The sequence below is a fragment of the Lissotriton helveticus genome, chromosome 5_1 (genome assembly GCF_964261635.1).
Source record: "Lissotriton helveticus chromosome 5_1, aLisHel1.1, whole genome shotgun sequence".
Lineage (NCBI taxonomy): Eukaryota > Metazoa > Chordata > Amphibia > Caudata > Salamandridae > Lissotriton > Lissotriton helveticus.
Genome location: NC_136065.1, coordinates 908,157,988 through 908,177,661, shown reverse-complemented (window position 1 = coordinate 908,177,661; position 19,674 = coordinate 908,157,988). Strand labels below are relative to the sequence as shown.

The 19,674-nt window shown below is 45.4% G+C and overlaps 1 protein-coding gene across 5 annotated transcripts in view; it reads left to right on the top strand.

Annotated features, from left to right (window-relative positions):
• KCNMA1 (potassium calcium-activated channel subfamily M alpha 1) overlaps window positions 1-19,674 on the top strand; it is a 1,543,535-nt gene that overhangs the window by 1,008,798 nt on the left and 515,063 nt on the right. For all 5 annotated transcript variants that reach the window (XM_078643370.1, XM_078643368.1, XM_078643365.1 and 2 more), the window contains exon 13: window positions 1,411-1,480. In XM_078643370.1, coding sequence (XP_078499496.1) covers window positions 1,411-1,480 — 70 coding nt within the window. The remainder of the gene's footprint in view (window positions 1-1,410; window positions 1,481-19,674) is intronic.

Genomic DNA, 19,674 nt, shown 5'->3' with positions numbered 1-19,674 from the left:
TGTGTTGAACATTTCAAGACGCCAAGGTGTCATGGTTACTGGTAATGTAGTACGCTCCTTGATAGCACATTTAGAAAGTTTACCAAGCACACGGGATAATTGTATGTCCCAATAAAGTTTTTTCAAAAAAACAGCTACGCGCGATATTCCCACAGCGCGCACGCGCGATAGTTTATTCAGGGCTAACATCACGTGAAGTACACGTCATAGCATATCCCGAGAGTATCGCCGGCAGCGGCGGAGGAGAGAGGACACATTTGAACTAACAAGGTGAGCTGAGTGAGATAGAAGCGGCGTCTCCTTTACCGGAGTGCGGCACAATAGCAGAGCGCTGGTTAAATGTATATGAAAATGCAAGCTAAGAATAACGTAGCGCTATAGCGAGGAAGCACATGCAAGTAACGTAAGTCTCATGACAATATGCCAAAAATATGCGGTGACACGCGGTGAAAAGGTTGGGCGTTTACTTAATTACAACGAGTTGAGTGCAAGCAGTAATCGGCATTTTCTTTAATGAAGGGAGTTAGCTCAAGAGCCAGTTAGAATGAAGTATAAATATTTGGTGCTTCTCATGAAATATAACATAAATGTGGACCTTTTTTAGAAAGTTACTTAACTATGAGCCGACAGTGATTTAGCGATACGAAGACAGCACTTACTCATGAATATAGTGTAATAATGGTGGCAATAGTAAGTGTAAACACCAATATTTAAGGGATACATCCACAGCCACTACGGGCATTGGTTTATAAAATCAGAAAGCATAATGTGCACCAAAGCATGTCAAAGTGAGCGCGTAAAGGGGTTAATAGAAACCGCAGTTAGAAGTAATAGGATTATAAATGAAACAGTCAAGTTGGAACAGACTACTAATTGCAGATTGTTCCCTGATGAAGGTGCAGAGAGCACCGAAATGCATTGGAATGTGTATACACGTATTATGGAACTAAACAATGAAATCAATGTGAATGAAACATGTTGACAACAAGAAAATTACGAATGAAGAATAAATGGAAATATTGATGAAACAAACAGAATAAGCGATATTGAATTGAAGCATGAATGAATTGCAGGCTGAATAGAGTTCAGTATCAACCCAGTGCCTAGAGTGACAGCCTTACGATCAGTAGCAACTTACGGATTTCTCTAACACACTCCAGGATGGGAGTGATACTCTAGAGCATGGATAAAACGGGCAAACACAGCGCAGTGCACATCCCACAACCAAAAGCTTGTAATCATAACAGCTAATCCAATGAATATACTCACAGGAACACTGTTGATGAGGACATTTATATAAATACCCTGCTTTAGTTTGTGATGCAATGAATATATCTTCTGCTAAATAATTGTCGTTTTCTTAGGCATTCCATCAAGCCAAACTTTAAAATCCCCTTTCTTTTTTTGTAGAGTTATTTCAATAAAGAACTACCATCCAAAGATAAGAATCATCACCCAAATGTTGCAGTATCACAACAAGGTAAGGGAGTCATGCAGGTAACTATGAGCACCAACCAGAATCAAAATCTTGAATTCATAATTGCTGTAACTCTTGTTTTATCATATTTGAAGTACCAGTCTCAGGGCTTTTATGGTTCTTCTAGTGCAATTCATTAGCATATTATTGTATTTGAATAGTGCCAGACAACTGTCTGTATTACAGCTGATATTTTGTTGCATTGTGCTATGTTATATGCAGTGGGAAGTTCTTTTACTAGCAATAATCTGCTACCAGGCTACTCTAGACTGCTTTCTGTCCTGGTTATTTATCAGCCCTCGCACAAAAAACAAAGTTTTGTTTCTGGCATACCGTTCTTGCAGCCTTGTAGGTTAGAGATCCTGGAATCCCATTTGTACCAGAGCACTCTTTAGCGCTCATCATAAGCATAAGCAGTTCAGGTCAGTTAATTATGGTTGGGGTGTCCCACAAAAATGACAAAAACCATGAAAGTTAGAATCTCTCCGGTCTTGGGAAATTATTCCAGATGCACACTCACCGACTTCACAACAAAAGTGCTCAAGGATATTACAGACACACATATAGAATTTGAGAAAGACGGAGGAGCCAGCCGAAACGCGTCATGTGCGGCCACGCAGGAGAACAAATGAGTTATTCATCAACCTGTAGAGTGTTGGAGTTTTCCGGGGAGTTTCGGGGATGAAACTGAGTCATGAAGTATTTCCAGCCCACTGAAGCTGGAATCCGGCACGCCCCTCATTCAGGAGCACTGTATTTGATTTATATATATATATATATATATATATATATATATATATATATATATATATATATATATATAATATATATATATATATTTATATATATAATTTTCAATCCTGCAGCTCTTCTTACGTACATGGCACTGCTTATTGCCGTGCATTACCCCCGCGGTTGAGCTGAACCGCTAATTATTGCCAAGCTTCTTCCTTTCAGGAAAAAATAGGTAGCACTCCAGTGATGGTATGGAAAAAGCTCGAGATCGAAATGTGTTGGTGTGTTTTTCACGTTTGGGATAAATGTAATAAATTAATTCAAGCTTTTTGAATACCATCACTAGAGTGCGACCTATTGTTTCCTAAAAGGAAGAAGCTTGGAAAAAAATCACTATATATATATATATATTCAGCTCAGGGTTTCCACTTGGCTCGTACTAGAAACCACGCACTCCGGGGGTAATTCTTAGATGTTCTTTATTACATTTGCATCTGCAGGAGTTGGAGCGTGAATATATATATATATATATATATATATATATATAGATATATATATATATATATATATATATAAATATTCCAGCCTAAGTTTTGGCGCCAAGCTGTAGTGGCCTCTTGCAGCCCTTGCAGTGGCGGGCCAGGGACGGGATCGCCAATCCCTTCACATACCAACACACTCGTTCACGATTCACAAGAACGAAGTCCAGGCCACCAATAGTTTTCAAAATCCGGATTTAATCACAGCTTTACTCGACGCGTTTCGGGAATTGCCTTCCCTTTCTCACGAGTACAAGAGTCTGTTTGCATCCGATTTTTAAAGTAAATCACGTGATTGTGTTTGAAAAAACAATAATAAACATAGCCAACAGACTACCAAAACATCATACGTCTGGAGCTATGTGATACACTCATATTTAAGAAACGTGCGGCATTTCATAGTATCAACATTTGGGCATTGTTAGTCTTCCTGTGTATGCTTTTTATATGAACAAATTAAATCAAATTTAAACACATTCAATTATAGCGGTATTCTGGCATAATTATTCCGAAGCCTCTAGAAAATTCACAACTGATTTTGTGTACACGGTATCATTTACAGTGAAATACATTCCCATCTTGTAATTGAGGGTAACGGTATTGCAGGCTTATTCATTGTCTAACATTGCGGAAAGCAATAAGGATAAAATAAAATAAGCGAAAATACAATCCAATGCAGGCCTCGAACTCTAAATCATCGAGTTCATGTCTACCCGCCTTTGATCGTCCGTATGTTAGAGCTATCCCGCTACCTCTCGTTCGGCAACTAAAGATTCACCAGTTATATTATAGCAGCTCCGCGCTAAGGACTGATCGCTTCTTGCATCAGAAGGACCGCTTGTATTCCATTGTCCTGGTTGATCTTTACTTTTATTCGACCTGCACCACACTGATGCTTCCAATTCTGCCCAAGTGGGCCACGGGTTTATTCATTCAAAAAGTCCGTTATTGACAAAACCAGATCATGCCTTACACCAGAAAACACCTTATATTGTGCCATTCCCCTCGGGTTTTTCTGCAATTCGATACATACTGCCACACATTTTCTGATTGTGCTGTACTTTCATACTCTCCCACATTCAATGGTACCTGTGACAAATGATAAAATAAAGTGATTAAATAACCTTCCCTTTTCGTGCCTATAGTTCATTCATTCACCATTAAAATCAAGATCAGAGGACAGATCAGCAGAAACCATAGTTGCACACACATCATTCAATTCATCCAAGATGTACACCTAGGGCTTCATCACAGTTGTGCCCCTGGGGCTGTAAGGTATGATACTTAATTATTAATCTTGACTCCAGTCGTCTAAGCTCTTGAAGTCTGTTTCCGCCTCTTTCTCTTATGGGTACTTGGTCAAGTACCACATATGAGAGGAGACTGTTATTGCTTCTGTGGTGGGATGCAAAGTGTCTCGGCATAGGATACTGTTTATCCTGATTTTGTATGGCTCTTAGGTGCTGTAAGATCCTGTCTTTTGCCGGTTTGATTGTACTGCCCACATAGAATTTGTCGCATGGGCATTTGAGTGCATATACCACAAATTCTGTGTGGCATGTCAAATGTTTGGTAATTTTGAAAGGCATACATAGATGTGATAGTTTCACCTCTTTGGCATTGTGGCTGAATTTGCACGCTTTGCACCGGCCACAGACATAGAATCCCTGGATTGGATTTGTTCTCTTTTTATTGACTATCATGGTTTGGCATACTTTGTCTTTTAGACATGTAGGTTTTCTGTACGTAATTTGGGGGTAATCCCTGAGGCTAGGTTGAATGTCTTTATCGGTCCTGAGGGCATTCCAATATTTATTGATTGCTCCTCTGACTTCTTTGGTTTGGGAGTGGTAATCAGTGATGAATCTCACTCCTTCTTTTACACTTTCTTTTTCACTGGCTAAGGGTTTGTTCGTGTCCCTCTCTGCCACTTTTCTTACCGCCTCTGCGATACATTTTTTATTGTATCCTCTGGACTTAAACCTGTCACACATGATGTCTCTTTCTTTCTCATAATCCTGCTGTCTGGTACAGTTTCTTCTGGCTCTCAGTAGTTCACCATACGGGATTGAGTTTATCAGATTTCGGGGGTGGCAGCTTTGTGCATGGAGGAGACTGTTTCCGGCAGTCTCCTTTCTGTACAATGTTGTCACTAGATTCGATTCTTCTATGGTAATTCTTAGGTCTAAGAAATCAACAGTTTTCTTGTCAATATGGCTTGTGAATGACAGATTGAATTCATTTACATTTAAGACAGCCACAAATTCTTCAGCCTCCTCTTTGGTGCCTTCCCAAATTATAAAAATGTCATCAATGTACAGGAGCCATGTGCGTACTCCGGTACAGTATTGATCTAACTTCCTGACAATGAGTTCTTCCCACCATCCTAGGTATATCCCAGCAAAACTTGGGGCAAAACAAGTGCCCATAGAAGTGCCAAGTAGTTGGTGGTAGATGGCACCGTTGAACAAGAAGTAATTCTGCGTAAGACAAGTATAAATCATGTCTAACACCATTTCAGTATGAAACAGGTATGAGATTGATCTTGTGCTCAAAAAGTGTTTACAAGCTTTAATGCCCATTTCGTGGGGGATATTGGTGTACAGGCTGTTCACATCCATTGTCATAAGGAGACAGCCTGCATCAACTTTAACATTCGATATTTTTTCTAAGAAATCACCTGAATCCCTCAGATATGAAGGGAGGCCCTGCACGATTGGCTGCAGAAAATGATCTACATATCTTGATGTATTTTCTAGGTTACTATTCCTAGAAGATACTATTGGCCTGCCTGGAGGGTTGATGGGGTCTTTGTGAAATTTTGGGAGTAGGTACAGTGCTGGTAATTTAGGAAATTTACACTTTAGAAAATTAAACTCCTCTGTTTCTAAGAGTTTTTGATTTCTCCATTCACACAGTTTTTCATGATATGCTTGATTTTTACTCTCATATACTTTTCTATTGCTCTTCTCATACTTGGTAGTATCACTAAGTTGTTTAATACCCTCTTGTATATACATTTCTTTTGACATTACCACAATGTTTCCCCCTTTGTCCGATTTTTTTATCACAATGTTATGGTCATTACTTAAACTTTCAATGGCTATTCTTTGCTCTAGACTCAAATTGTTTCTTCCACAATTACTGTTATTGGCTAGTTTTTTGAATTCTGTGATAACTCCCTTCTCAAACACATCAATTGCTTCGTTATTGATCATAGGCAGAAAAATGGATTTTGGTTTAAATCCACTTTTGCTGCTCAAATCCAGCCTGATGTTTTCATTAATTAGATTGAGGGTGGGGTTCTCAATTACATCGGGATTTCCTTCTAATTCATGCATTACTTGTATCATGTCCGCATCTCCAATTTGTAATGTACTTGGAGTCTCAGAGCTTGTACCTGGTTCGCTGTTAATTCTGGTGGCGAACCATTTCCTCAGTCTGAGTTTCCTAGTAAATCGGAAAAGGTCTATGCGGCTCTGTGTATAGTTAAAGTTAGAAGTAGGGCCCTACTTCTAACTTTAACTATACACAGAGCCGCATAGACCTTTTCGCCACCAGAATTAACAGCGAACCAGGTACAAGCTCTGAGACTCCAAGTACATTACAAATTGGAGATGCGGACATGATACAAGTAATTTTTATTTTTTTTGGTAAATATATTTTTATTGCAGGAAGTGATTCTAAGTACAACGTTGGCATCTGCTTCATTATGCAATCAAGTGTGGGTGGGAACCATATAATCATTATACACGGCCATTCAGCCCACAACCCGGAGGTCGGGCGGCGTACGCCATTTTCTGGTATCGTATACCACTCTATGCACATAGTATATTGCAGACAATATAGTTAGTCCCATCTGCTTTTATCCAACTACCCCCAACCTATCCCCCTCCCTCCCTCCGCTTACTCTACCCTCCAGAGGAAGACAGTGTTGTTCATCACTATTCATTGTCCCGGTGCCTTAAAAAAACAAAATCACCCCGCCTCCTCCATCTCCCACCCACCACCCCACTCGTCATCGGTAGATCAACTTTGTATGTTCCTCTTCTGTTAAATAGGCCGTGAGACTGCCTTGGTGGCGTCGTGCTATGCTATTACGTCGCGTCTGTGGGATCCAGGCCTCCCCCTTCCGTGCTGTCCGTGTCAGTATGAATGCTATGGTCGCGCAGGGCCTGCACTATCGTTTCCCAAGCCTGAGCCGTCTCCAGCGCCCGTTCATCCTGTCTTCGCTTTGCCTGCTGGAATCGCAGCGTGCTTTCACTCCCTGCCCATTTAAGCAGCTCATTGCGCCATTTAGTGTCCGACGGACCAGCTCGCGCCTTCCAGTGTCTGGTAATTTCCCGTTTAGCTAACAGTAATCCCAAATCGATGAATTTACTGGTAATTTTAGTTTTAGGTGTATGCGGAAACCAGTGTAAGATCCCACAGCTGCGTCCATCTGTAATGATCTACCAGTCGCCGCGGTCAGTGTGTCTCCTACGATCGCCCAATAGGAAGTCAGCACAGAGCAGGACCACAACATGTGCATGAGGTTCGCCCCGGGTGCCCCACACCTAGGGCAGGCTGCCGTCTCCAGACCAAAGTATTGCTGCAGCTTCACCGGAGTCAGGTAGGCTCTATGCAACACATAGAAGTGGACCAACTGGAAGCGTGCGTTCCTCGTCCCCTTCCAAGCTCTCTGCAGCAGCTGGGACCACGTGGACTCCGGAATTTCTCTACCTATGTCCGTCTCCCATTTGGCTTTGAGGGCCGCCAAGGGGGTCAATCTCCCCTCCACCAATCTGGAGTAGAGGCAGGACACCGCCTTCACAGTCCCCGCAGACATCATGACATATTGGCATGCCGTTGACAACTGCGGCTCCTCGTGGCCAGTCTTCCAGTGAGCCTGAATCGCTCTCGTGATTGCGGCGTGGATCAGGAAATCGCCCCTAGGGATGTCGTAGCGGTCCAAAAGGGCCCGGAAGGGCAGCAGCCCCCCATCCTCGTAAAGGTCGCCTACCGTCTGTATCCCCATGTCTTCCCAAACACTGAGACGGGACCAGTCTCCGCCGTGGGGCAGTGCGGTGAGCATTCCCAGCGGGATCTCCGGGGCATAAGGCCGCGATCCGCCTAGTTTGCGATGTACTCGGTTCCAGCAGGAACGTATGGTGCGGTCTTCCTGAGTGAGATGTTTCAACTCTAGTGTCTGTTGCAGCGCAATGTACGATAAAACATGTCTTGGTGTGCCACTGCCCCGCAGTTCCTCCGGGCCGCGGAACTCACGAGCGACTTCTTGGGTGTAAAACTGCAACTGGGCTGCTAAATAGTATGTCTCAAAGTCCGGGGCCGCCCAACCTCCTTCCGCTCTAGGTCTCAGCAAGGTCTGGAGCGCCACCCTACGCCGGCCTGTGCCCCATAGGAATGACACGATTATGGAGTCAAGGTTCTTAAAAATAGACCTGGGGATCCACACCGGGAGCGTTCGAAAGAAGTACAGCAATCGGGGTAGTGCCACCATCTTTAATAGTGCTACACGCCCCGCCACCGATAGGGGTAGGGTAGACCAAAAGGACATGCTACCCTTGAGGGCTCGAATGCCCCTGGAGATATTACCCTCTAGTATGTCAGCCGGGCGGTGATAAACATGTACCCCCAGGTACTTAAAACAGGTCGGTTCCCATCTAATTTCTCTATGCATGTCCGGTTGGAGGCCACCATGGCGTACCGGAAACAGGCAGGTCTTAGCCCAATTCACCTGAAGTCCCGACAACTCCCCAAAAGACGTGAGCACCGAGTCCGCTCCCGTCAGGGCCGCAGCAGCGTCCTCGAGGAAGAGCAGCAGGTCATCAGCATACAGGGAAATATACTGGGGGCCCAACGGAGATTGTAGACCCCTATAGTGGGCACCTGTGCGGATTGAGATAGCCAGCGGTTCCACCGCTAGGGCAAATAACAATGGGGACAACGAGCAACCTTGTCTCGTGCCCCGCTGTACTGGGTATTGCTGAGACACCAGCGGGCCCGATTTCACTCTGGCCACCGCCGAGGCGTACAACACTCTGGTCCATTGCAGGTATCCCTCTCCCAGCCCAAATCTCTCAAGGACCTTGTGGAGGTAGACCCATTCCAGGCTGTCGAAGGCCTTTTCCAGGTCTATCGAAAGAATCATAGGATCGGGAGCATCCTCGTGCCTCGCCTCCAGTAGTCTGAATAATTTTCGAATGTTCATTGTCGTGTTACGTTTGGGGATGAAGCCCGCCTGGTCGGCGTGCACCAGGGAGCCCATATGTTCAAGTAACCGCTCAGCTAATATGCTGCTCAGGATCTTGTAGTCGACCGTGAGCATTGAGAGTGGCCTATAAGAGGCCGGGTCCGTTCCCTCGCGTCCCGGCTTAAGGAGAGGTATCACCAGTGCTTCCCGCATCGAGCTCGGCAATCGTCCCAAAGATTTCGCTTCCTTGTAAACCTGCAGGAGCTTGGGGGCCAATATATCTGAGTATGCGGAATAAAATTCCACAGGTAGGCCATCCAGGCCCGGCGTTTTGTTACGCGCCATTCTTTTGATCGCGCCCTTGATCTCACCCAGTTCCACATCGCGACCCAGGGCCTTCGCCTGTTCCGAATCCAGCGCGGGGATAGGCAGGACCCTCAGGAAGGCATCCGTCGGGGAGGCATCCGGCTGCAGTCGACTACGATACAACTGCTTGTAGTAGTACCAGAAGCAGTGGAGGATTTCAGGCGGAGTATAAACCTCCCTGTCCTCGCCAGTCCTCATCGCCACGATGGGTGAGGAGCGTCTGGTAGGGTTAGCAAGCCAAGCCAACAACGCACTAGATTTGTCGCTTTCCGCTAATGATCTAGATAGGTAAGTCTTATAGTCGTAGCTACGTAGCCGCTCAACCTCCACCGCCACCGCCTCCTTAGCCGCCAGGACCCGCTGCTGAAGCTCTGGGCGACCCGGTCGGGAGAGTTCCAGGTCACGGAGGACCTGATCAGCTCTAGTCAGGTCTTCCAGGAGCACGCGGCGCACTCCGACCCTTTGTGTTATACAATAGCCCCTCACCACTACCTTAAAGGCGTCCCATTCCGTGGCCCGCTCCGTCGTCGTACCCTCGTTTATCGTAAAGTAACTTGTTATCCTATTCTCCAGGTCCCCGCGAAACACCTGATCCTCCAGCAGCTCTGGCCGCAGTTTCCAGGTAGGTACACAAGGGGCCCCCTGGAGCCATTTAAGGCCCAGCAATAGCGGATTGTGGTCAGAGATCGTTCTCGCTAAATATTCGGATTGTACCGCTGTAGTGGCCACCTCCGCAGATCCCAGGAAGCTGTCCAACCTCACATGTAACTCGTGCATACCTGAAAAGTGTGAGTAATCCCGAGTAAGCGGGTTATGTGCTCGCCAGATATCCGTTAGACCCCACCTAGTCTGCCAGGACAGTCTACCCTTCGCCGTTCTGTGCGCCGGGGAGTCCGGGAGGGGAGGATGAGATCTATCCAAGTCAACGTCGAGCACCGAGTTAAAGTCCCCACCCAACAGGACGGGTCCCGACAGGTAACGAGCCAAAGAACCCGACAGTGAATTGAGAAAGGCGAGCTGGTCCGTGTTGGGCGCATAAATGCAGCAGATGCTCAAATCTCTGCCCCCAAGCTTCCCTGTTAACGCGACATATCTCCCCTCTGGATCTATAGTGTGGCTATCCACCTGCAGGGGTACTCCCGCCTTTATCCAGATCAGCGCGCCCCTCGCATAAGCTGAGTATGTGGTGCAGTATATCTGTCCCCGCCATCTACGCTGCAGCGCAAGCCCCTCAGATTTATTGAGATGCGTTTCTTGTAGCAAAGCGATATGCACCCCTCTACGCTTCAAATAAGCATGGACCTTATGGCGTCTGGACATGGTGTGCAGGCCCCGCACATTCCAGGTGACGCATTTCAAATTCGAGAGGTCAGCCATTATCCCACAACGCTTTCACCAGTCTCTCCAAGCACAACACGGCCATGGGAAATTGCCCAACAACCTCCACATCGATGACGAGTCCCCCCCTTAACAACTGTAACTCAACTTGTAACCATGAACCCCCGTCCAACCCCCCCAGAACAGGTTCTAAATAGTACCATCTAGTCCCCATCCAAACTGCAGGTTCCAAAACCTCCCTTCCCGCTATCCTACCGGTAGCCACCGTAGGCGTGCCTTAAGGGCAATGTGGGGGACCGAGCGTCGACGCGGGATCCCTCTGCAGGCCGCGGCGCGGCCGAACCCCACAACAATAGAATATGTAGAAGGAAGTCCCAGCAACCCCCCCTCGCAACCAGTGAACGAAACATTTACCCTCCTGTGTCCCACGACTCCTACGCAACCCCCTCTCTCCCCTCATTTCCCCGACCAGAACCTCCTCACCCCATATTATCATTGTTCATCCAGCAGTCCTTCAGCTGTATCGGGGGTAACCGCCGGAAGTCGCACGCTGTCCGTCTCGGAGCCTTCTGTGTCCGATTGGCCACCACTCTCCCCCGGTTCAGAATGAGCTGCCCGATGTTCCATCGAAGGGCCAGATAAGTTAGAAACCATCTCCAACGCACCACGTCGTTCTGCTGCAGTCTCCACCGTGGACGGTCTAGTAGTTCTGCCTCTTCGGTGTCTGAATCTTTTAGGCCTCCTCCGCAACGCATCCTCCAACGTGGCTTGAGAGGAAGTTCCGAAGCCATCTTTGCCCGCTCTGTACAGTTCCAGCCAACCACACACCTCGTCTGGGGTGTCGAAGAACTTGGTGGAGCCATCCACGATGATACGAAGTCGCGCCGGAAACAACAGGGAGTACTGGATGCCTTCTGCTCGTAGTTCCCGCTTGATGGCCAGAAATGATGATCGATGCCTTTGCGTGTCATAGGTATAGTCCGGAAAGATGTTTACTCGGCTGTTGTCCACCTGATAAGGACCTTTCTGTCTGGCAGCTTGGAGTATAAGGTCTCTGTCTCGGAAATGGAGCAGCCTCGCCACCACCGGGCGGGGAGGCCCGCCCTGAAGGGGGGGCCTGGCCGGCACTCTGTGCGCCCTCTCCAATGTGTAGAAGGGGGACAGCCCCTCCTGCACCACCGTTGTCCGTAGCCAATGTTCTAGGTACGCCACCATGTCCCCTCCTTCAATTTTTTCGGGAAGGCCAACTACGCGAATGTTATTTCTTCTGTTTCTCCCTTCCGCATCCTCCGCACGCTTCTCCAGTGCTGCTATGCGGGTCAGGGCGTCCTTCATCGTGGCATCCAGGACTTTTTGTGCCGGTTCCAAGTGTTTCATCGATCCCTCAACTTCTTTCACTCGGTCAGATAGCTTGCCATGATCTGCACGTAGCAGACCCAATCCTGTCGCCACCTGCGCAATATCTTCCCGTAGGGCTGATCTGGTTTCTGTGATTGCCAATAGGATTTTGTCCAGTTGTGCCTGAATATGGGGGCTCCCTGAATTTTCTGCGTGCGATCGTTCCTCATTGTCCGGCGGTTCTGCGTCCGACGCCGTCTGGGCGCCCCCCTTCGGGCCTCTCGGTTTTCCCATGGCGATAGGTGCCTGTTGGTCAAGTGTACCCTAAGCGGGCCGATCAAGGCCGTGCCGTGGTCGCTCGTCTCGTTGCTGCCTCCAGTGGGCACCCTTCAGTCCAGTAGGCCGGTAGGTGGTGTTCCGGGCGGCCGCCCACCGTTGGACCGGATCAGGCCCCTGGGATGTCAATAGGGGCCTTACACTGTCACCCTCCGTTGCGGAAGCTCGTGCCCCCTGTCGCAGGTGAGGTCGAGGCAGGCCGCAGGAGTAACGCGCCCTCCGCAGTGCTCCGGGGTCGTTTCACTGGACCTCAGCCACTCCTGAGGTCCCCGTCGGTCCGCAGTATTCCAGTTCTCATGCTGGGCCCGGCGGAGGCTTCCTCTTTATGCGGGCAGAGGTCAGTGTCTGATCCCCAGGGTGTGTCCCCCGGCGCCTCCTCTGGGCCAGCAGGTCGCCGTAGTGGTCTTCGCGTTTCTCCCTTCCCCCTGGCGTGGAGGGTGAGCTCACCAGAGGGCTCTCCTCAGTAACCACTTTTCCCCCGTCGGCCGCCTCTTAGTGCCCTATCACGGGGCTCAATTGGAGCAGAGTCGCCATGGTCGGGGGGCCCAGGGGCGTCCCACAACGTCCCCCGCCGGTTCCTCAGCGCCACTCAGGGATCCCCGAGGCAAGCGCCCCGGTCACCGCCGTCGGCTCCCGCCTCGGCGCACACCAGGCAGCGATCGGGTCACGCCGCCCCTCCCCCGCACCTCTACCGTATAGCCGGTCACTGCTTCAGGGTCCCGGCATGGGATCCTCCAGAAATCGGGCACAGGCAGACGTCTCAGCAGGGGGAAGAGACACTCGGTTCTGCAGGGCTGCCGCACAGATCAGGGTCCCGGCCGTCCTCAGTGCGGTGTCGGCGCCATCTTGGGCTCCTCCTCGCTGCCTCCGTTCTTCGGCGTCGCCCTCCGCCCCTGGGTCTCCTCGGGCCACCGCGAGCGTAGGTGGTCAAGCGGGTCAACAAGAGTGTCCAGGGGGGGTAATAGAAATACGGGAAACCCCTCTGTGTCAGGATTAATGGGAGTCCGGCCGCAGAGCCGAGACGCTAGGCGACCTCCGCCATCGGCGTCCAAGCCACGCCCCGACATGATACAAGTAATACATGAATTAGAAGGAAATCCCGATGTAATTGAGAACCCCACCCTCAATTTAATTAATGAAAACATCAGGCTGGATTTGAGCAGCAAAAGTGGATTTAAACCAAAATCCATTTTTCTGCCTATGATCAATAACGAAGCAATTGATGTGTTTGAGAAGGGAGTTATCACAGAATTCAAAAAACTAGCCAATAACAGTAATTGTGGAAGAAACAATTTGAGTCTAGAGCAAAGAATAGCCATTGAAAGTTTAAGTAATGACCATAACATTGTGATAAAAAAATCGGACAAAGGGGGAAACATTGTGGTAATGTCAAAAGAAATGTATATACAAGAGGGTATGAAACAACTTAGTGATACTACCAAGTATGAGAAGAGCAATAGAAAAGTATATGAGAGTAAAAATCAAGCATATCATGAAAAACTGTGTGAATGGAGAAATCAAAAACTCTTAGAAACAGAGGAGTTTAATTTTCTAAAGTGTAAATTTCCTAAATTACCAGCACTGTACCTACTCCCAAAATTGCACAAAGACCCCATCAACCCTCCAGGCAGGCCAATAGTATCTTCTAGGAATAGTAACCTAGAAAATACATCAAGATATGTAGATCATTTTCTGCAGCCAATCGTGCAGGGCCTCCCTTCATATCTGAGGGATTCAGGTGATTTCTTAGAAAAAATATCGAATGTTAAAGTTGATGCAGGCTGTCTCCTTATGACAATGGATGTGAACAGCCTGTACACCAATATCCCCCACGAAATGGGTATTAAAGCTTGTAAACACTTTTTGAGCACAAGATCAATCTCATACCTGTTTCATACTGAAATGGTGTTAGACATGATTTATACTTGTCTTACCCAGAATTACTTCTTGTTCAACGGTGCCATCTACCACCAACTACTTGGCACTTCTATGGGCACTTGTTTTGCCCCAAGTTTTGCTGGGATATACCTAGGATGGTGGGAAGAACTCATTGTCAGGAAGTTAGATCAATACTGTACCGGAGTACGCACATGGCTCCGGTACATTGATGACATTTTTATAATTTGGGAAGGCACCAAAGAGGAGGCTGAAGAATTTGTGGCTGTCTTAAATGTAAATGAATTCAATCTGTCATTCACAAGCCATATTGACAAGAAAACTGTTGATTTCTTAGACCTAAGAATTACCATAGAAGAATCGAATCTAGTGACAACATTGTACAGAAAGGAGACTGCCGGAAACAGTCTCCTCCATGCACAAAGCTGCCACCCCCGAAATCTGATAAACTCAATCCCGTATGGTGAACTACTGAGAGCCAGAAGAAACTGTACCAGACAGCAGGATTATGAGAAAGAAAGAGACATCATGTGTGACAGGTTTAAGTCCAGAGGATACAATAAAAAATGTATCGCAGAGGCGGTAAGAAAAGTGGCAGAGAGGGACACGAACCAACCCTTAGCCAGTGAAAAAGAAAGTGTAAAAGAAGGAGTGAGATTCATCACTGATTACCACTCCCAAACCAAAGAAGTCAGAGGAGCAATCAATAAATATTGGAATGCCCTCAAGACCGATAAAGACATTCAACCTAGCCTCAGGGATTACCCCCAAATTACGTACAGAAAACCTACATGTCTAAAAGACAAAGTATGCCAAACCATGATAGTCAATAAAAAGAGAACGAATCCAATCCAGGGATTCTATGTCTGTGGCTGGTGCAAAGCGTGCAAATTCAGCCACAATGCCAAAGAGGTGAAACTATCACATCTATGTATGCCTTTCAAAATTACCAAACATTTGACATGCCACACAGAATTTGTGGTATATGCACTCAAATGCCCATGCGACAAATTCTATGTGGGCAGTACAATCAAACCGGCAAAAGACAGGATCTTACAGCACCTAAGAGCCATAAAAAATCAGGATAAACAGTATCCTATGGCGAGACACTTTGCATCCCACCACAGAAGCAATAACAGTCTCCTCTCATATGTGGTACTTGACCAAGTACCCATAAGAGAAAGAGGCGGAAACAGACTTCAAGAGCTTAGAAGACTGGAGTCAAGATTTATAATTAAGTATCATACCTTACAGCCCCAGGGGCACAACTGTGATGAAGCCCTAGGTGTACATCTTGGATGAATTGAATGATGTGTGTGCAACTATGGTTTCTGCTGATCTGTCCTCTGATCTTGATTTTAATGGTGAATGAATGAACTATAGGCACGATAAGGGAAGGTTATTTAATCACTTTATTTTATCATTTGTCACAGGTACCATTGAATGTGGGAGAGTATGAAAGTACAGCACAATCAGAAAATGTGTGGCAGTATGTATCGAATTGCAGAAAAACCCGAGGGGAATGGCACAATATAAGGTGTTTTCTGGTGTAAGGCATGATCTGGTTTTGTCAATAACGGACTTTTTGAATGAATAAACCCGTGGCCCACTTGGGCAGAATTGGAAGCATCAGTGTGGTGCAGGTCGAATAAAAGTAAAGATCAACCAGGACAATGGAATACAAGCGGTCCTTCTGATGCAAGAAGCGATCAGTCCTTAGCGCGGAGCTGCTATAATATAACTGGTGAATCTTTAGTTGCCGAACGAGAGGTAGCGGGATAGCTCTAACATACGGACGATCAAAGGCGGGTAGACATGAACTCGATGATTTAGAGTTCGAGGCCTGCATTGGATTGTATTTTCGCTTATTTTATTTTATCCTTATTGCTTTCCGCAATGTTAGACAATGAATAAGCCTGCAATACCGTTACCCTCAATTACAAGATGGGAATGTATTTCACTGTAAATGATACCGTGTACACAAAATCAGTTGTGAATTTTCTAGAGGCTTCGGAATAATTATGCCAGAATACCGCTATAATTGAACGTGTTTAAATTTGATTTAATTTGTTCATATAAAAAGCATACACAGGAAGACTAACAATGCCCAAATGTTGATACTATGAAATGCCGCACGTTTCTTAAATATGAGTGTATCACATAGCTCCAGACGTATGATGTTTTGGTAGTCTGTTGGCTATGTTTATTATTGTTTTTTCAAACACAATCACGTGATTTACTTTAAAAATCGGATGCAAACAGACTCTTGTACTCGTGAGAAAGGGAAGGCAATTCCCGAAACGCGTCGAGTAAAGCTGTGATTAAATCCGGATTTTGAAAACTAATGGTGGCCTGGACTTCGTTCTTGTGAATCGTGAACGAGTGTGTTGGTATATATATATATATATATATATATATATATATATATATTCACTGAAAAAACCATAGGTTATAGACCATATATAGTTAGGAATTAGCATTTACAAAACCTTGAAAATTCACTGAAAAAACCATAGGTTATAGACCATATATAGTTAGGAATTAGCATTTAAATAACCTTATTTTACTCACACAAAACCATTGAAATTCCATATATAGTTAGTTGCACTAACTATATATCGCGCACCCGCAATTCACTGCTGATCATGTCACATATTACATCATTCATGACATGGTCAGTGACATCACTGATGACATCACTGATGACATCTCAAATGACATCACTGATGAGATCACGGATGACATCATCCAGTGACTGTGTGTTTCTGTAAAGTTTAAATATGTTTTACATATTGAAGAATGAGTAGATGTATAAGTGTCTGGACGAAGGATTTAGTAGGTGCATGACTGAATGTATGAGTGAGTGATTAAATGTGTCTCACTGAGTGCATGGGTTAGTGACTAAACTGTCTTAATTTGTGCATCATTATGTCTGTTGTTCTGTAAACTGCTGCATGTGTTGATCAGTAGCTATATGATTAACTATATGGGTTATTGATTGATTGTCCAAGTATTTGTATGGGAGACTGAGTGTGTGTGTGGCTGGCTGGGAGGTGTGTGACTCTGTGCAGATCAATGTGTACTTGTATCAATGATTGTATAAGAAAGTAAGTATGTGTTAGTATATGTTTGAAAATGTAAGGTGCTCTATGTTTAACTGTATAGACAAGAAAATGGAAGTGTGATTGATTCTTTACAGGACTGACTAGGTGTGTGAGTAACTCCATAGATGAGTGGCAGAGTGTGAGTGTCTGTATAGGTGTATGAGTGCATATGATAGTGTTGTAAAGATGAGTGATTGTATGTATGAATGATTGTATGGGTGAATGAGTGAATGTGTGTGTAGACGTAGGAATCAGTGAGTACGTATGTAGTAACTAGTATTGGTGTGTCAATGGTTTCAAAAATTATACTCTGTATTTAACACTGGGTGAAACAGAGGTTATATTAAAATGTGAGGAGATGCATTGTATTGTCACATGAATGATATCATCAGTGATGTGGTCATTGATGTCAAATGAGATGTCATCAGTGATCTCATCAGTGATGTCATTTGAGATGTCATCAGTGATGTCATCAGTGATGTCACTGACCATGTCATGAATGATGTAATATGTGACATGATCAGCAGTGGATTGCGGGTGCGCGATATATAGTTAGTGCAACTAACTATATATGGAATTTCAATGGTTTTGTGTGAGTAAAATAAGGTTTTTTAAATGCTAATTCCTAACTATATATGGTCTATAACCTATGGTTTTTTCAGTGAATTTTCAAGGTTTTGTAAATGCTAATTCCTAACTATATATGGTCTATAACCTATGGTTTTTTCAGTGAATTTCAATGGTTTTTTAATAGCAAATATCATAAGCTGTCGAATGTCAAGTACGTGGTAAGTGAAAACATTTTCGTGTTTATGCACACTGATCTGCTTTGAATGGTGCCCCTCCCCCCCCCTCATTTCTATTAGGAGTACTCTCTCTTTGCACATAGTGAAGGGTAGTTAACGCAGGCCTTTGCCCCCGTTGTAATACGTCGTGCCTGCTTCTCTCTCCATTTGATTGATTGTTATCCAAGTATTTACTGTTTTAGAATTGGTTCTCTTTGGTTCATTCTCTATTTACAAACAAACACAGAGTCACAATACTCTGTTTAGTCTTTGCAGATAACGAAAAATCGTGTAAAAAAAAAAGAAAAGGAATCGAGCAAAATCAGTAGGCCACTAATGGGATCTCTTTTTGACCTCGCTAAAATAGAAACATTAGGAACAACCCCTCAAGACAAATACAAAACTAGTGAGATGAACTGAACTCCACACAATGATGGCTGCAAAACAGCTCGGCTCCGCCACCCACCCCGCCCAAAATAACGATAAAGAGCGGCTGCCATGATTGGTTGCGGAATGGCCAAGACGGAGCTACGAAATGGTGCTGCTCTCATGCTAACCCCAGCTTCAGTCTGAAACATCCAGAAACACTGTAGACTACCAATTCGATCAGTTCCGGTAGCGCCCCAATGTAACCCGGTAGAGAAGAACTAGCCCTCCCCTCTTTGACTGATGGTTCTTGTTGCCTGTCCCTTCTGTTGTCATTTAACAGAACTATTTAGCCTGCTGAAAGGGGTTGTGTTCCGACCGCTGGTTGGTGGAGACATTTTGACTATATTCTGGACCTGCGTTGTCGCGTAATGCGTCATATGACGCGCCGCGTTAGCGCATCCGGAAGTCATCCGGGGCGCGCAGCGCGTAACGTAAGCATAACAAGTCATGTGACTTGTTAATAAAACTTTTCATTGGTTCATTTTACTTTTCTTATTCTAATGATGAAAGGCTTGGTCATATGACCTAAAAATTACGCTTTTTATTACTTCCGAACATTATTTTTTCTTAAATATATGTTATAATGTTCCAGGCTAATGTACTTTCCCGGAAAATTTACAACTGTCCTGCAAGTAAAATATATTCTTTTTTCGAGAAAAAGAGCGTTTCCTCGTCCCATGACGGAGCCGTTGAGCAAAAGAGGGTCGATCTGCTGTCTTTTTATTTATTTTATTTATTTATTTTCAAGCTTATACCGCGCTGGGAATCGACTCCCTGGGGAGTATCTCCGCGCCTTTGGCAACATCAGAAAGCAAATAGCCCTGTCATGCGTTAAAAGTGTACCACAGTATCAATAGTTAAATAAAAAAGTTTTTAACTTTTTCCTGAAAGGAAAATGTTCCCTGCAAGCTCTGATTTCCAATGGAAGTTCATTCCAAAGTTTCGGGCCTGCCACTGATAGAGCCCTACCACCTTGACGTGTTTTCCAAAATCTGGGGACACATAATAGTTCATGGTCTCCAGATCTCAGAGTTCTTGCGGGAATATATGGGATGAATTTCTTAGTTAAGACCTCCGGGCCGCTACCAGACAGGCACTTGTGTATAGTGCAACAGATTTTAAACAGCACTCTTTGTTT